The sequence below is a fragment of the Myiozetetes cayanensis genome, unplaced genomic scaffold (assembly GCF_022539395.1).
Source record: "Myiozetetes cayanensis isolate MyiCay16 unplaced genomic scaffold, myiCay2020 scf24, whole genome shotgun sequence".
NCBI classification, from domain to species: Eukaryota; Metazoa; Chordata; class Aves; order Passeriformes; family Tyrannidae; genus Myiozetetes; species Myiozetetes cayanensis.
This window is the reverse complement of record NW_026087456.1, coordinates 94,703-109,742: the sequence shown is the minus strand read 5'-3', so window position 1 is coordinate 109,742 and position 15,040 is coordinate 94,703. Positions and strand designations below refer to the sequence as shown.

Here is a 15,040-nt window from a genome sequence, read left to right as displayed (position 1 = left end):
ATACTCTGAGGTAAAGACTTTAAATAGGGGTGAGTACTTTTGCAATCCCCATTAAAATTAATTCAGATTGGCAACATTATAAAGTTAAGGGAGAAGAGCCACTCCAAACTTTTGAGTATGCTTCATTGCTAGAATTTAGTATAAAATACAGACACGTAGAAAATATATGCCAAACCAAATTTCCCACCTCCAGTTCTCTGCTGCCCAAAAATAACATTTGGGAAAATTCCATCTTCATATTCTCGAAGGTGAGGTAGATAGTAGTGCACGTTTGTGAGATGCATGGGGAGTTTTCTTGGGAGGTTTAACACGTTCAACTTCGTATCATCTTAGAAAAAAAAAAAAAAAAACAACAAACCACACATACACACAAAGTAAAAATTCAGCAGTGAAGCCTTTTTTTTTTTCCCCAACTGTTTTGCTCAACTGAGCACTGGCAGATTACCACACACAAGGTTATTAAATCAGAACTATTCCTCAGAAGTGATTTTATGTCATATATATTACACTATATTAAACTGAGAATTGCCCAGTACAATTTCCTGCCACCCAGGTGATGCTCCAGAACTCCAAGCTTGAATAACCTGGGAACTCAGTACACAATTCCTTATGACTAAACACTTGCAGGACTGAGCCACCTTACAACACAATTAGCAGTAATTTTAAAGGCAGCAGTAAAAAAAACTGTCTTGTTTTTGTTTTACATTGTTGGCAAGCAATTTTTTAAACTAAAAGAAACACAGATTCTGTATAATAATTTCCTTAATTACTTAATAAATTTAAATGCTTTCCCTAAAATATAACACATGGTGATTCTCAAGGCTCAAAGAGAAGTTCTCAGGTTCTAAAAAGTCCTATGGCAAAAAGAAACCCTATCCAGGCCTTCAGAAAGTATTCAAGAAAGCAAAGACTGTAGTAGGTAAGAGAAATCTTTTTTCTTTACTGGTTTAAAATAAAGATGAAAGCAACAGAAGGTCTATTGACTTGGATGGAAAATTACTTTTCCTAAAAAATATATCTAAGATAATTCCCAAAATTTACCACCCTTCAAACTGACATACAAGTCTCACAAACAACCATCAGCCTTATTCACTCAGCTTAGATCAACAAAGACAGAGCCTTACTGAATGGGCAATATTTTAAGTTTTTCAAATTCCAAGAGGTATTCCCACTGAAAATTAGGACTCAGAGACTCCCAACCCTACAAAAAACAGTTTATAAAAATCCCAAACAACCACATATATATATATATGTATATATGTATTTATAATGTCCAGACGTTTGTGTATGAGAGACCCACAACTCCTCTCACTCTGTTTTACCATTAAATATACAGGAGTTTTGCTGCTTAGAAACCTTTTCATTCTCGTTGTACAATAAAATTTGGCTGGAATGAGAAGCAGAAGGGCAAGTAAAAACAAAAGGAAAATTATTCAGTGATTTTAAGAAACTTCTGCTTTAAATCCTGTGAACTCACAGCTGTAATACTTTCAGCTGGCTCCAATGTGAATGAAGAGGGAAGGGGAACTTGAGCTCTCCTCTCCTGCTATTATGTGCTTTTGGCAATAACTGTTTGCCCATAGTATGTGGGGCTACTGGTGGCTGCCAACGTGGCTCTATTCTAAAGCTTGTGAGACCACAATCCTGTCAACACTGAGCTGTTTGTTTATGCATATCTGAACAGTCCCACTGAATTGGCAGGGAAGAACAGGTGAGAAACAAATCTGACTATACAAAGAAGAAATGCACCTTGTTCCTTCTTCCCCTGTAACAGTCCTGGTTAATTCCTTATTTTAATCTGATTACCAGCCCACTGTACTCAGTGCAAATAAGGATTTTTAGATGGCAGTTTTCAGTATCACCAGATTCTTTCTGTAGTTGGGGTGTACTGTAAAATGTCTCCAGCACAGAGATGCCTCTTCTAGTTTCCCTTCTCTCCCCAGGGAAGTAGTTCTTCTAGTAGCTCTTTCAATCTGAACATGGGAAGAAGGCTGATCCTGCACAACTGCATCACTTATTTTAGGGGACAGGATCAAACTGTCAATCTATTGTAAGCAGCTACAGTGTGCAGATAGATGGAGATGTACAACAGTCTGTAAGGCAAAGTAACTGAGAAGTTCGATTAAACCATGGGAAGGCCCCCCCAAAAAACACACACAAAAAAGGGGTGGAGACATGCCCTACCCCTCTCCCCCCAAATAAAAGTTCTATTTGGCAACACTTACAAGCATTCACATTTTCCCTGTGATTATCAACTACTTGCAAGATGAATTCTAGCAGGAACACTCTTGGGCTGTATCTAGTCAGCAAGTCCTCATGGGGCTTTCCAGCTCCTGGGTTCAGGCAAACACGTATGTGGCGTGCCTGCCGGCATGAGGCTGCACACCCACACATGCCCCTCCAGAAAGTCACTCCACCTGAAACTGTGGAACATCTGAGCAGGTGTACCTGCCTTCCAGGTCAGACACGGCCCTCTTTTTATCAGGGTGTACTGGCACAGTAAAAGCTGGTAAAAATAGCATATTCAGTGCTGTGTACTTGGCAGCAAGAGAGGGATGAGGGCTGTAAGAATCTCGATCAGCAATATAAATGGCTTTGGCACTATGACACCGCTGCAGCCCAGTGTGCCCCCTTTTATTTATATCCTTATTTGATCAGCTACTAACCAATCATAAAATCCTGTTTAAAGTGCACAGGTAATACAAATTTGTGAGGATTTGCAGAGGTATTTCAAACAGGAATTACTCCCCCAGCCTTTTCTTTAAAAGTAGAACCCTCTACTTAACGCTGATATAATCGAATGATTTTTCTCCCCACACCTGTTATAAACGTGAGCACATAAAACTGAGCTGTTAAGACAGTACATTTTTAAACATACAGACCTGTATGATTTGTTGTCAAGTTCACTTGTCTTGCAACTATACGTTTAACTTCATCGAGGGCACTGCTCAGTTCGTGTGATCTTCTTCTATTTTCCTTTTCAGCATACAGTAGTCTTTGTCGAAGTTCCAGAAACTGGGTTTCATACGTGTCTAAGTCATTTCCTGCAGTGAGAACATAATTTCTTTTCAAAGAGGTGATTTAGATCATGGAATAAAGCTAAAGAGAAGGAGAAAGTCCAGAAGATGACATCGCCAGAAGTGTATAAACAATAATAAAGTTTATTCATGAGAAGAAGTCCAGAAGAGTGTTAAGAAGGCAGAGTTTAGGGAGCACAGCTGCATAAAGGCTTTCATTGAAGACAAAACCAAGAATAAGAAATCTACAATAAGGAAAAAGTCACTGAAAGTCTGTGAGTTGCAGGGGAAGATGCTATCTGGTAAAGCAAACAATGTTTTTCACCAAGCGACAAGTCTTGATGACCCTTTTCATGCTGGAAAGTATAATTATGTAACAGCTTGTATTTTTTACCAAACACTATTAAGACTAAAATGTGGAGATATATATATTTAATTAGATAAAAACTCTGCTCAGGCACAAAGGATACCTTCATAATATAGAGCCCACCTTTGATTAAATACTCTACAATTACATCAACATTAGAAACGCTGTACTTGGTCACAGTTATCACACACCTCTGCCGTTCTACACAGTATTCTAGGATAACACCAACGTTATGTTTAAAGAAGATCCACCTTCCCAAGAGGCAGGTGATGTCAGAACTCAGTTATCACAGATGGTATACAAGACTTTCACCTTGTGGAGCATTCACTGCCTCATTGTCATATGAACAAAGCTTGTGAGGCTTATTAAAATTAATATAACGTTACACTTCAATGATGTCACCCACTTCACAACAGAGAGTAAAGAAAGTAGAAGGGGACTCCTGATTCGTTTGAAAATGTTTTGTAATGCTGCTTCTTTTATTGGTTTGGTTGCTTGGGGTTTTTTTTAGTAAATGCTGTTATTTAGACACTTCTCCCATACTATTTGTGGACTGTGCTGAGTCCCGTCTGTGGCATGCCTCATTTTCTAGGACCCACCATTGTCTCTCTGGACAAGTGAATTCCCAGGAATTCTAGCCTGTAAAAGAAACTAAGGTCAAAACGCACAGGTAATACAAATTTGCGAGGATTTGCAGAGGCATTTCAAACTGGAATTAATTTGCATTTTCGATAAACAAGGGCTTTTATTTGCAGTAAACAGAAGTGCTTAATAATTAAATTTATGATTTGAAGACTCCGAAGTTTAAAAACATCTATGAAGAAAGTAGTTAAAAAAAATGCCCATAAAATGAATGCTTCCTAAAATTCTCTGACACTCCTAAAAATGTTTTGACTTGCAAGAAAGTCATTCTTATCTATGATTATTCAGTACTATGCAGCTATAAATGTAAAATCAGCATCGCTGAAGGAAGGGGAAAACTGGATTATTTCAGCTGCATGCAACAAGGAAGTCCTACTTTACTGAAGTCGGCTTCCCTAAAAAAACTCAGTGAATAAATTAAAAATTAAAAAATGGTCAAAAAAAGGTCAAAACAGATTCGGTGTTTGCCTTTAAACAACTTAAAATAGATTAAAATAGATTTTCAACAGAAACCTCTGATGAGGCATCAGACTACAGAGGCCCAAAGAACAAAATTATTGGAACACCTAAGAAAGATCCCTTTCATCAACTACCAAATGGGAATGCACTTTCTTATTTATGCTTTGCTTTGGTAGCTGTGTTTCCAATGCCATAATCCAAATCCAACCTTTAGCTTTTTTTCTTTAGAACGTATATGAATAAAATGATAACAGAAGGTTTAAGGTGATTTAGGTGACCGACAGATATTCATTAGACTGTTTTCATAGCAAGAAAGTGATCCCAGATAGAACATCAACACATATAAACATGGTGGAGATGTATCTTGCAATTTCAAGACTAATTCAAAGGTGTAAACTAGATATAGTAATGAGTGTGCATTTTTCTTTAATTTCCAATTGCCTTTATTAGGAGTTAGCTAATAAAAGCACCAAGAAAAAGTGGAGGCTTAACTTGCAGTAAAGTTCCACATGCTCCTGGGAAGATGCGAACAACAAAGAGCAAGCCCACAACCTTTGGATAAATACATGCTATCACAGGATGCAACTTATTGCTTCTGAAAATGGAATCGATCATTTTGTAATGGAAGTGCTTTATAATTAAATGCTGAAAAGTATTGTTCCATTGACATTTCCAGTGCTGCAGTAGCATAAGATTTTGCCAAACCAAGTTAAAATTCCCCTCAGTACAACTGCATTATAGAAGGAATCAGTAAAGAAATTATAGATGAATTATAGCATCATAGTCAGCTTCTTCACAATTCTTTCAGCTACGCATGTCAGTGTGACTCAAAACCGTGGGTATCACTATTATGCTGACATTTTGGCAAGCACCAAGCAATTATAGTTTTATTTGCATACTTACAGGTGAGCCTACCAAAATATCACAGACACCTCTGGCAAATAAAAGGCCAATACACAACTATCACTGAGTGCACCTAGAGAAGATGGTATTTGTAAATCAGCCTTATCTATTTCTTCAGGCCAGTAAATTACACTTTCGAGTCTTTCAGAATAGAAACCTCTGTTCAGTTAGGAGAGCAAGACTCTTTAGTAATCACTTATCTCACTTGATTTTGATAGCTGAGGAAGCAAGGATTTGACAAAAGCAACATAATATTCACTCACCCTTAGCAAAGGATGAATTTATTAGAAAAATATATAGTTGGAAATAGAACATGAAATGGTCTAAGTGTTACTAGAGCACATGTAAATGACCAGTACTATTACTAAACTCTTGACAAAAAATGTGTGTTTTGAAAGCAGTATGAAGCTAAATACTCTAATTATTTGAACAGTCATTAGGTTTAAATGAACTGTGTGTGTGTGTGTCTGTAAAATGTTGCTCTTTTCTACACAGAAGTAAAACAGGTGCTTGCAACAGATTGCTTAGAAAGACAAAGGGTGTTTTTACAAGTACAACTCTCTGACAGGGAGGGCCAGGGAAAAGCAGCTTTGGACATATCATGAAACACACTGTGCCCAGCAATAGCCTGATGTGGTAATGCCTTGTCTACCAACGGTTCTATCGGCAACAAGGAACGCCAGAAGAAAAGCAGAAAATAGCGAGATGAGGTTCTATGGCAAAAACACAAAAAGCAAATGAAGGTAAAGGCTTGGTGAGCTGCTAGCCATGGGAGGAAAAAAGGACCCAGCCAGCAACCAGACAACCAGTGATAGCACTCAAAGCTCTCGCAATGAATTTTTAGCTCTACGGTAGCATTTCCTCTATCAACTACACACTTTCATATATTCTTATGGCTACTGTAATGCTCAGAAAGCAACACTTAAAATGGTTTTAAATGCAATCTTGTGTCATCTCCTAATGCATCCATATATATACTTCCTGCAGGGAAATTGAAACTGTTTAGAAACAATACTAATCTCTAAAGGAAATACTTATTCTAAAAGCTGACTGATTATTTCTCTTTGCTTCACACGCACACACTTCCTCTATCATCATAAGTGCTCAGAGTTTCATTAATTATTTCTGGCAATATTTAAGAGCTGTGGAACAATTCAAAACTATCTCCTCCTAGCATTCAAAGAGAAAAGAAAATGGAAAGAAAATGGGGAGTGGCATAAAGGAGGGAAGAAAGCACTCCAAAGCCTATCAGGGAGTCTTGTTCTTATTTCTTGATTACACGCTACACGGTTTATCCTACTTAAAGACTCTTTCTTTTAGAAAATGAATTTTGGTTAATGACCTCCTTAAAAGAAAATTATATAAGCACACTAACTGTAAAACTTCATATCATACTCTATGCTTGGACTCACTGTTCACTGTTTAGGCTAATGAAGCGTATTAAACCATTGAGGTTTAATTGTACTAATCATAGCAGTTTGTTATCTCCCCGTAACTGATCTTAAATGGAGAGACCTTTCTGAACCTTGTTACACGCTTTTGCAAGCTCAGGTTTTCTTCTCTCAGAGTAAGGAAGGAAAAGAAATTCCCCAAACAATGCCTCTGTCTTGGGTTAGAACAGCCAGTTCTTAATGCAAACACTTAAATTCAACAATGTGCATTATCTTTAAATATTTTCTTTATAGCCTTACAATACTATTTATGTCTTCCAAGGCGTTAGAGACAGCCAAGAAAAACTACTATAAAGTCTGAAGCTGCTTCACCTGCACCAGGTACATTCACCCATTAGGTTTAACGTCCAGTGACATCAAAGAAAAAAACTGTGCCAGCAATTTGGGGCAAAGGGCGGGAGTTAAGGTTCCTCTGTGCCCATAAAGGGCATACTAGGAAGAGAATCAGAATGCTTTTCAGTATTTAAAAAAACACACACCTTACAAAGATAAAGGCAGATCAAAGTTTATAACTGAATTTTGAAAACACATACAATTATCTAATGAACACGGACTATCTATTGGGTTTGGCATAGAATAATTTTTACTGAACCATTTGCATGATGTATCTAATTGAAAGTAGTTTAGCAGCAAATAAAGTTCTTTTAAAGAAAATACAACTTAAGCTCTAATATTTTCCTAGATGTTTGCAAACAATCCTCATTTGAGATCCAGGTCTTTTCCTATATTAGAATGTAGTGAAAAGTGATCTTAAAACATTCAGTCAGAACATCACCATATACAAAAGCAATACTAAAAGAAGTGGAAAAATAGAGAAAATGAATGGATATTGCATGGTGTTTGGCCATAATTGGTACATTTTGGTTTTAAAATGGTACTCATTCACTTCAAGCAACGGCTATTCCTTTATTCTGGTTGATATTTTAAACATTTTTACTTCTCTGCTTGATGTAGCAACAATTAATCAATTATACACACACCTAATTAAATGCCCAGCCACTAACTGAAGTATTTCTAGATAAAATTGTGTTCCTCAAGACTCAGTGTACAACACTGGGAAAGTGCAAACACTTGTTTAAGTACAGGTTGTGATGAGACAAAGGGAGGTCTGAAATGCTCCCTTATCCCTTTTTCTATGAAAACCAATAGTAACTACCCTCATTTTGTATCACAGGATTCATGACTCAGTTGCTCTACTCTTTAGGCACTGTCCTACCCGAAGTAACTACAAGAAGCATCAGACTCTTTGTCCAGTAAACTATACATATAGAAGCCAGTAAAACTACACAGCTTCTTTAAGTCTTGGATATGAATTTTGATATAAAATTTTGGATCAAGAAATACTAAGTTTTAAGTTCCATTTGAGGCTGTTGTATGTTGGGGTTTTTTTAAATGCCTAAATGCAGAACTATGCAAAGAAACTGAGTAAGCAATTGATGGACTGCAAAAACTCTTCCCTTATCACCCTGTGCATTTCAGCCACATCCTGACTGCATGTTGGGGCAACATCTGGATGTGCAATAACCTCTGTATGCTCTCAGTGCCACTGGAAGGAAATGTACACATAAAGGGAAGATGTAGCCTACCAGTCAGCTGGGACAACTGGGAAAAATAGTAGCCTAGCAGTCCTGGAGAAGGCAGGAAAATTGGCTTCTGCACACTAATCTGGATAAGCTATGCTGGCTGAAATGAGAATGGTGTAATTCAAGACTCCTTATCAAATCTGTCAATATGCCCCTATTTAATTGAAGATTTGAGCCAGAGTGTGCCAGTTGGGTCTGGACAGGAAACCTGCAAAGAACTCCATCACAAATGACCTGCACTTGGCTGCACAGCAGGAGCAGAGGTGGGCCAGCTGAAACAAAGCATCACACCATGGGTAGAAGATTACTGGAAACAAATGTGTAATCAGTTGTTTGGGATAGCACGTGCATTACTGTATTTCAGCTGAATAAAGAACTACTTTAATCAGAAGTACCTCTTTAACATTTTGTACATCTTCCCCTAATGAAAGGTTTTGTGAAACAAAGAAAAATTTTATACGTTAAACAATTTGATAATCCTTAAATATACCTCCATGAATGCAATCATGTACGAACAGTTTTTCTCTTCTTCTCACTACCTCAAAGGAATAACTAAAGAAATTCATGTTACACAATGTTTGACTCAACATGTATGTATTAACATGCCTAGGTCCTTGTGATATCGTATTTCAGCATCACTTTCTCCTAAATTCCAGTCAAAGCTTACTTTTAATTTACTTGGATAAATTATCCCACAAATTCAGGTGAAGAGGGCAGCAACATCTTACAAGTAAACTCAAAGAGATCTAATTTTGTAACCTCTGAAAGCAACATGAAGACTCACTGTCATGTGAGATGATACGATTTACCTCATAGATGTGACTTACAAAAACTTCACTGTTATTCAGCAAAGACACCAAAGTTTCCTTTTATTCAAGAATACTGTTTCCTCTGAAGAACCTTTATGTAAGTTCGTAATCAGTTTATAATGTATTTTTGCCTTCTCCTTTACTGTTTTTCAAGTGGGGTAAAAATTCACTACCTCCTTACACTTAGATTTTTAAATGGATTAATATTTATATGGAAAGCACTACATATATTGAAGGTTCTATACTACTCCTCATAACTAAAAATCTATATGAAGAGTGTTTCTATGAGAGTAAATAATTTTTGGTCAGGTGAATTAGCAAGTAGATTGTAACACAGTTTCACAACAAGTAGGAACATCTGCACCATCCTAACAACAACCTTTTCTAGCCTCAGACACAAACTGTTTGCCTCAGACAGGTTTTGCCTGGGGAGGGACCAAAAAGCTTACAGCAAAACCATGCAGGACATGAAACAGGCATTGCTGCAACAGTCCAGTTGATTACTCTCTAATAGCAGCCTGTGTTGGCAAGCTTTCTAGAGGATGCTGAAGAAATCACCAAATAACTTTAGACATAGTCTTAGGTTTCGTTGAAAATTTGGTCACTGCCCTCGTAACTACTTTTACCTCATTTTTCTTTTCCTGGCTATAAAAATATCAGCACTTTTAATATGAAATCTCTGCTTATATTTATAAAACAATGGGAAAAAGTGACTATAAAACCATCTTTGTAAGGATAAAATACATACGATAATATCCACAATAGCTGAAGTCTAATGACATTGGTACATTCTGATTTTTCATTTTTAAGCGAATGGGTGAGGCAGGAAGCACCTTCCCTACTATGCCAGTTTGAGTTGCTCATACTTCAGTTCAGCCTCACAACTCCAAGTCAATGCTAAGGCTGCACATAATAGTCAGAAGCAGCACCAAACAGCCAATTATTTACTGCTGTTATTGACAGCAAACACATTTCAACTCAAATCTCTCAAACTACCTTAACTATAAGGTCATTGGCATTAGCTATTGATTTTTTATTTGCACAGAATTCAGGACAGAGCCAATATCTGACTTACACTTAAGGCTAAAAGGGCTGAAAGGCTCTGAGACTGTGGACAAACTGAACAACATTATACAGAGCTTTTATGTACTCTTTATACTATGGAAGTACTCAAAACCACTAGCCTTGAGCTAGGCTGTCCTATCCTAGTTGTACAACAAAGATTATTTGCTGTCCCAACGTCACTACAATCCAAGAAACCACTAACTAGATAAAAACCTGAGGGAATAGTACAGACTACTTACTGTGATAAACTGTAGTCAAAAATCAAGAGAGCCTAAACATGTCAATGGGCAAAGCAGAGAAGGAAACTGAAGAGGACATTTAACAAAGGTGGGGAAGAAAATGAGCCAGAAAACAACATTTGACAAATGAGTGAAAGAGGTGGGAGCTGACAAGTACTGTGCAGTACTTGGCCTCTCAGTAACAGGTGGGCTAAGTGAAAAGGGTATTAGAAAAGAAAACACACATCGCAGTTTGAGATGCACCAGAAGTGGGAACTGCTGTAGCACTCTAAGCCTATCAGTGGAGAGCAAGTTCAGCAGCGCAGAAGGGAAGAACAGAACTTTAACAGCATCTAAGCAGAGGTATCTGCCTTTTTTCAGAGCAAAAGATTAATTTCAAACCACCTTCTTAAACAAATACCCTGTGACAACAATAGAGCATTAGTTGGTTTGCTCCCAATGTTTTTCTCTCTGCGGAAAAAGGTAACAACATATGGCTGGCTGTTCTTGGGGTTTTCTGGATAGTTAGAAGGCTTTAGTCTTCCAACACCCCTTGGGAACAAAGTGAACAAAGTGTTTATTTCAGTGAAATAAACATAATACAAAGTCATTCACCACATGCTGTTACCTCCTCCCTTAGTTCCTAACATTAACTATTTTATTTACACATTTGTGAGATTTATCAAGCTTGAGAGAACATGTCTCTGAACACTACATATTTATATTTGTAATGGTTAAAAGTTTACTAAGAAAACAGGTGCTAATAATAACAGTAATTAGGAAAATTACACCATATGAGAGGAACTAGTTACTCAGTTTACTGTGGAGGAGGAGGCAACTGCAGAAAGAGAAAAGTTAAAACACAACACATATACACAACAACATATATTATCCCTCTTCCCCAAAATAAACAAACAAAACCCTAAACAATCAAACTAACCAAAGCAAGACAACCCAGCACTGAATGCCATCAGAGAAAGGCCAACAAGAAAGTGAAATGAAAATGTAGTGTCAGTTATCAGGAGCCATAAAACACAAGACAATACGAGAGTAGCTGCAGGTTGGACAAACGCTTTCCTTCTGACATCTCCTGGATCTTAGTTTCTTAAGACACACCCTGCTTTTAATTCATTTCTCCCCCACTCCTAGCAAGATTGCCACTGAGAAAAACATGAAGTGTTGTAAGATTAACAATCATATAGTTCATATAGGCAGGAGTACCAGCACTGCCTCGACTTTATTCAATATGCTGTTGTGGGGCCAAATTCTCTACTCCCAGTTCTCTTTGTTACAGGAACAACTAATGTAAACAAATTAACAGCTAGATGGAGTTGTGTTCATCCCAGGAATTACTAATTGGTTTATTCCAGTTCTTCTGTATCTTTAAAACCAGACCTATTGTAAAGGTGCATATAGGAAGGTGCATATAGGAAGTTCCTAAAGATTCTTTCTCTCCCTTACCCCAAACCAACCACCCCTCACCCATAACAATTCATGTCTACAGGCCTTAGATGTACTTTTTGGAGAGTTGTTTTTTTTTTTAATACTATCAGCTTCATCTTTCCTATGTTAGCTCAGTGAAACTTATAAGTGGCTTTTGGTAGATCTATCTGGCATCTGCCACCTACATAACCTATTAAAAAGACATTGTGTCATTTCAAAATTTATAGATGAAGTATAAAAATTCAGGTTTTTTTCTCTGGAACACTGCATTCTGGAATGCTGGAAACATACACGTGGAAAAGTGACTGTACGTGAGGCAAAAATACAACAGCAGAATGGATAATTCTACTATGCTCTCCATAATTAAAATGAAAAACGCTTAAAAAGCAACAGCTACAGCAATCACCTTTTAGACTTTTCCTCCCCTCTTAACGCAAGATGCTAGCTAGAAAAAGTCAGAAAAAAAGAGTTAGGGAAAAAAAAAGTTTAAAAATTAAAAGGAATCTTTTATTGTCTCCTAAATTTAGGGGTTTACTTTTAACAGGACACGTGTGACTACTCAAGGATGCAACCCTGTAACCTGTTACGCAAGCTTGCAGGTAAGGGTGCAGGTAAGCTGTGACCCGGGGGAACAGGCGACACCCGCACCCTTAACCCTACACGCCTCCAAGCCCCGGAGCCACCACGGCCGCTACCCGGCCAGCCGAGCTGAGCAAGGATGAGGGGATGAGGTTCCCCCTCCTTCCCTCCACGGGCTGCCGAGACCCGGGGGTGGATGGGGCGACCTCCCGCCCGCGGCCCCGGCGCACCAAGGCAGAGACCCCAGCGCCGCTCTGCCCCCGAGAGCGGGGCGGCAGCAGCAGGTGCCGCCACCGCCCTCCGCCCGTCCGCTCCCCGGCTCTCCCTCTCACCTCGGCTGTCCTGCCACGCCACGAACCACAGCAGGGGGAAGGCGGCGCCGAGGCACAGCGCCGTCAGGAGCTGCCCGTGCCGCAGCCGCATCTCCCGACGGGCGCTGCCCCGCACGCCCCCCGCCCCGCCGCCTCCGCCCGGGCAACGCGGGAACGGGCGTGTCCGCACTGCCCTGCCTTGCCCTGCCCGCCCCCTGCGCTTGGGGGCCCGGCCGTGCCCTGCCCCGCTGACCCGCCAGGCGGGGCCGCAGTGCCCTCCCTCCTCGCATCGGTGTCCCCCGGGCAGCGGGCGCACGTCGGGAGGGACGCCCGCTCCTCCTGCCGCCGGGCCATCCCACTGGAGACAGCGCCAATTCCCGCTGCAAAACCCTCCGCTAACATCAGCCCTCCCCGACGCTCGGACCCACACTGGAAAACCTCTTGGCTGCGGCTGTATTTCCACCGCAGAAACGCCTCAGATCAGCACTTCGGCAGGTGCTCTTTAACCCAAGTCGCAACATCGTAGTAGTTATCAGCATTTTGCTCATTTAAAGCCAATGGGCCATGTGTTTGCAAGATCGTATCAGGGAGCCGAGATGTAGTGTAGAATTAATACATGCACTTAGCACAGTCTCAGAGTCAGGAAAACAACCAAAGCTTTCCAGCTCACCTTTAAAGAAAAACTAGGGGCAAGCAGCTGCAAAATATATAACCTGATGATAGTCTAACGTCCACTGATAAAGATATTTTATTTCAGTTATCGTACTTTGCTTCCCACATGTGCCTTTCCATTATGGCAGGCACACCTCTTTTCCTTCTCAGGTCTTCATCCATAAGCAAAGAAAAAAATTAATCACTGTTACACCCTGGATCAAAGGTTGGACTTGATGATCTCTGAGGTCTCTTTCAACCCAGTTAATTTTATGATTCTATGATTCTCTATAATACAGTTCATAAAGGGAAGGGATAGCTTATTTACCAAGATTCCTGGAGCCTCTTACAGGGACACAGTTCTAGTAGAACCACCTATGTTTTAAAAGAAAAAATGCTCCTCCTTCTTATGCCTGATTAGCAGGTATTTGGCTGCTCTTGTTTTGACATATTCTCTCCCTGCTCACCAATCTACCCTCCACTGATGAAATCTACCCACCTGTGATGAAGAAAATATGATTTCTTGTTCTCTGTTGCAAACATCTAAAGGACAACTTCAGAAATCAGACTGGACTTGGCCATCTGACAAAAGCAGGAAGCTGTTTGCTATCTAATCTGCTACCTACTTCCTTAATGTATTATTAGCATATATAATTCATTGCCTTATTTACCCAAAGGATATAGTATTTTATATAATTTGGTTTTGAAAAATATATTATTAATACAATATATCTTCCCTCATTTCCTCTATTTGCTTACTGAACAATTTGATCTCACTTTATACCACACCCCAAAATCATTTGGAATAGTGTTGTGTAAAGAAATCCCAAATGCTACAACACTGGTGTCCTGACAGGCGTGCTGGAGTCCCAATGTCAGCGCTGCCTTTATGTGCCACTCTTTATACCACCAACAGTAATAACTATGTCCTTTTCAGAAACTTAATCTTAGACCCCAACAATTGTATATTGCTTCTCTGACAAGGTTAGTGTGACCTTCCTGTGTTTGAATTATGATGTAGATGGGTTTACTCCTCTGTTTACTAATTACTTTGACTTATAAGTGTTATTATTCATTAATAATGCAGGAGACTGCTAGTAGCCTGCATCAGTATACAAATGGTGAACTAAAAACCTGAGTATTGCTCCATAAATCACCATGAAGTCTCAAGTTAGACCTCACTATTCCTGGCCTGTACTCATTTTTTCTAAGCTTCCCTCTACATTCTGTTTCTGGCTGTATCTTCTCAATTTTTATTGAGGAATCTTCTTTCAGCTACACCTTGAATATGGATTTATAATTGTTCATATTAACCAAGGCAATCATGACTCAAAACTTTTCTCTGACTTCCTTTCCATCATCATTTCCCTCTCCCAGACAATAAACTAAACGCTCAAGGCACTAATTTTGATGGAGGATCAAGGCAGATTTTGAGACATTTGCAGTAAAATAGAGATTTAGAACTAAGAGGAACAAATGAAAATTAAATATGTCACAAGTAATGAATAAAATGCCTTTTAATTGACTGGTTGGTGTGGTGTT

General features: G+C 39.2%; 1 protein-coding gene across 1 annotated transcript in view; it reads right to left on the bottom strand.

Annotated features, from left to right (window-relative positions):
• Window positions 1-12,959, bottom strand: part of MGAT4D (MGAT4 family member D) — a 33,355-nt gene extending 20,396 nt beyond the window's left edge. The window contains exons 1-3 of the mRNA XM_050320550.1: window positions 12,869-12,959; window positions 2,883-3,044; window positions 188-328 (exon numbers count right to left, since the gene is read on the bottom strand). Coding sequence (XP_050176507.1) covers window positions 188-328; window positions 2,883-3,044; window positions 12,869-12,959 — 394 coding nt within the window. The remainder of the gene's footprint in view (window positions 1-187; window positions 329-2,882; window positions 3,045-12,868) is intronic.
• Window positions 12,960-15,040: the final 2,081 nt, after the last annotated feature.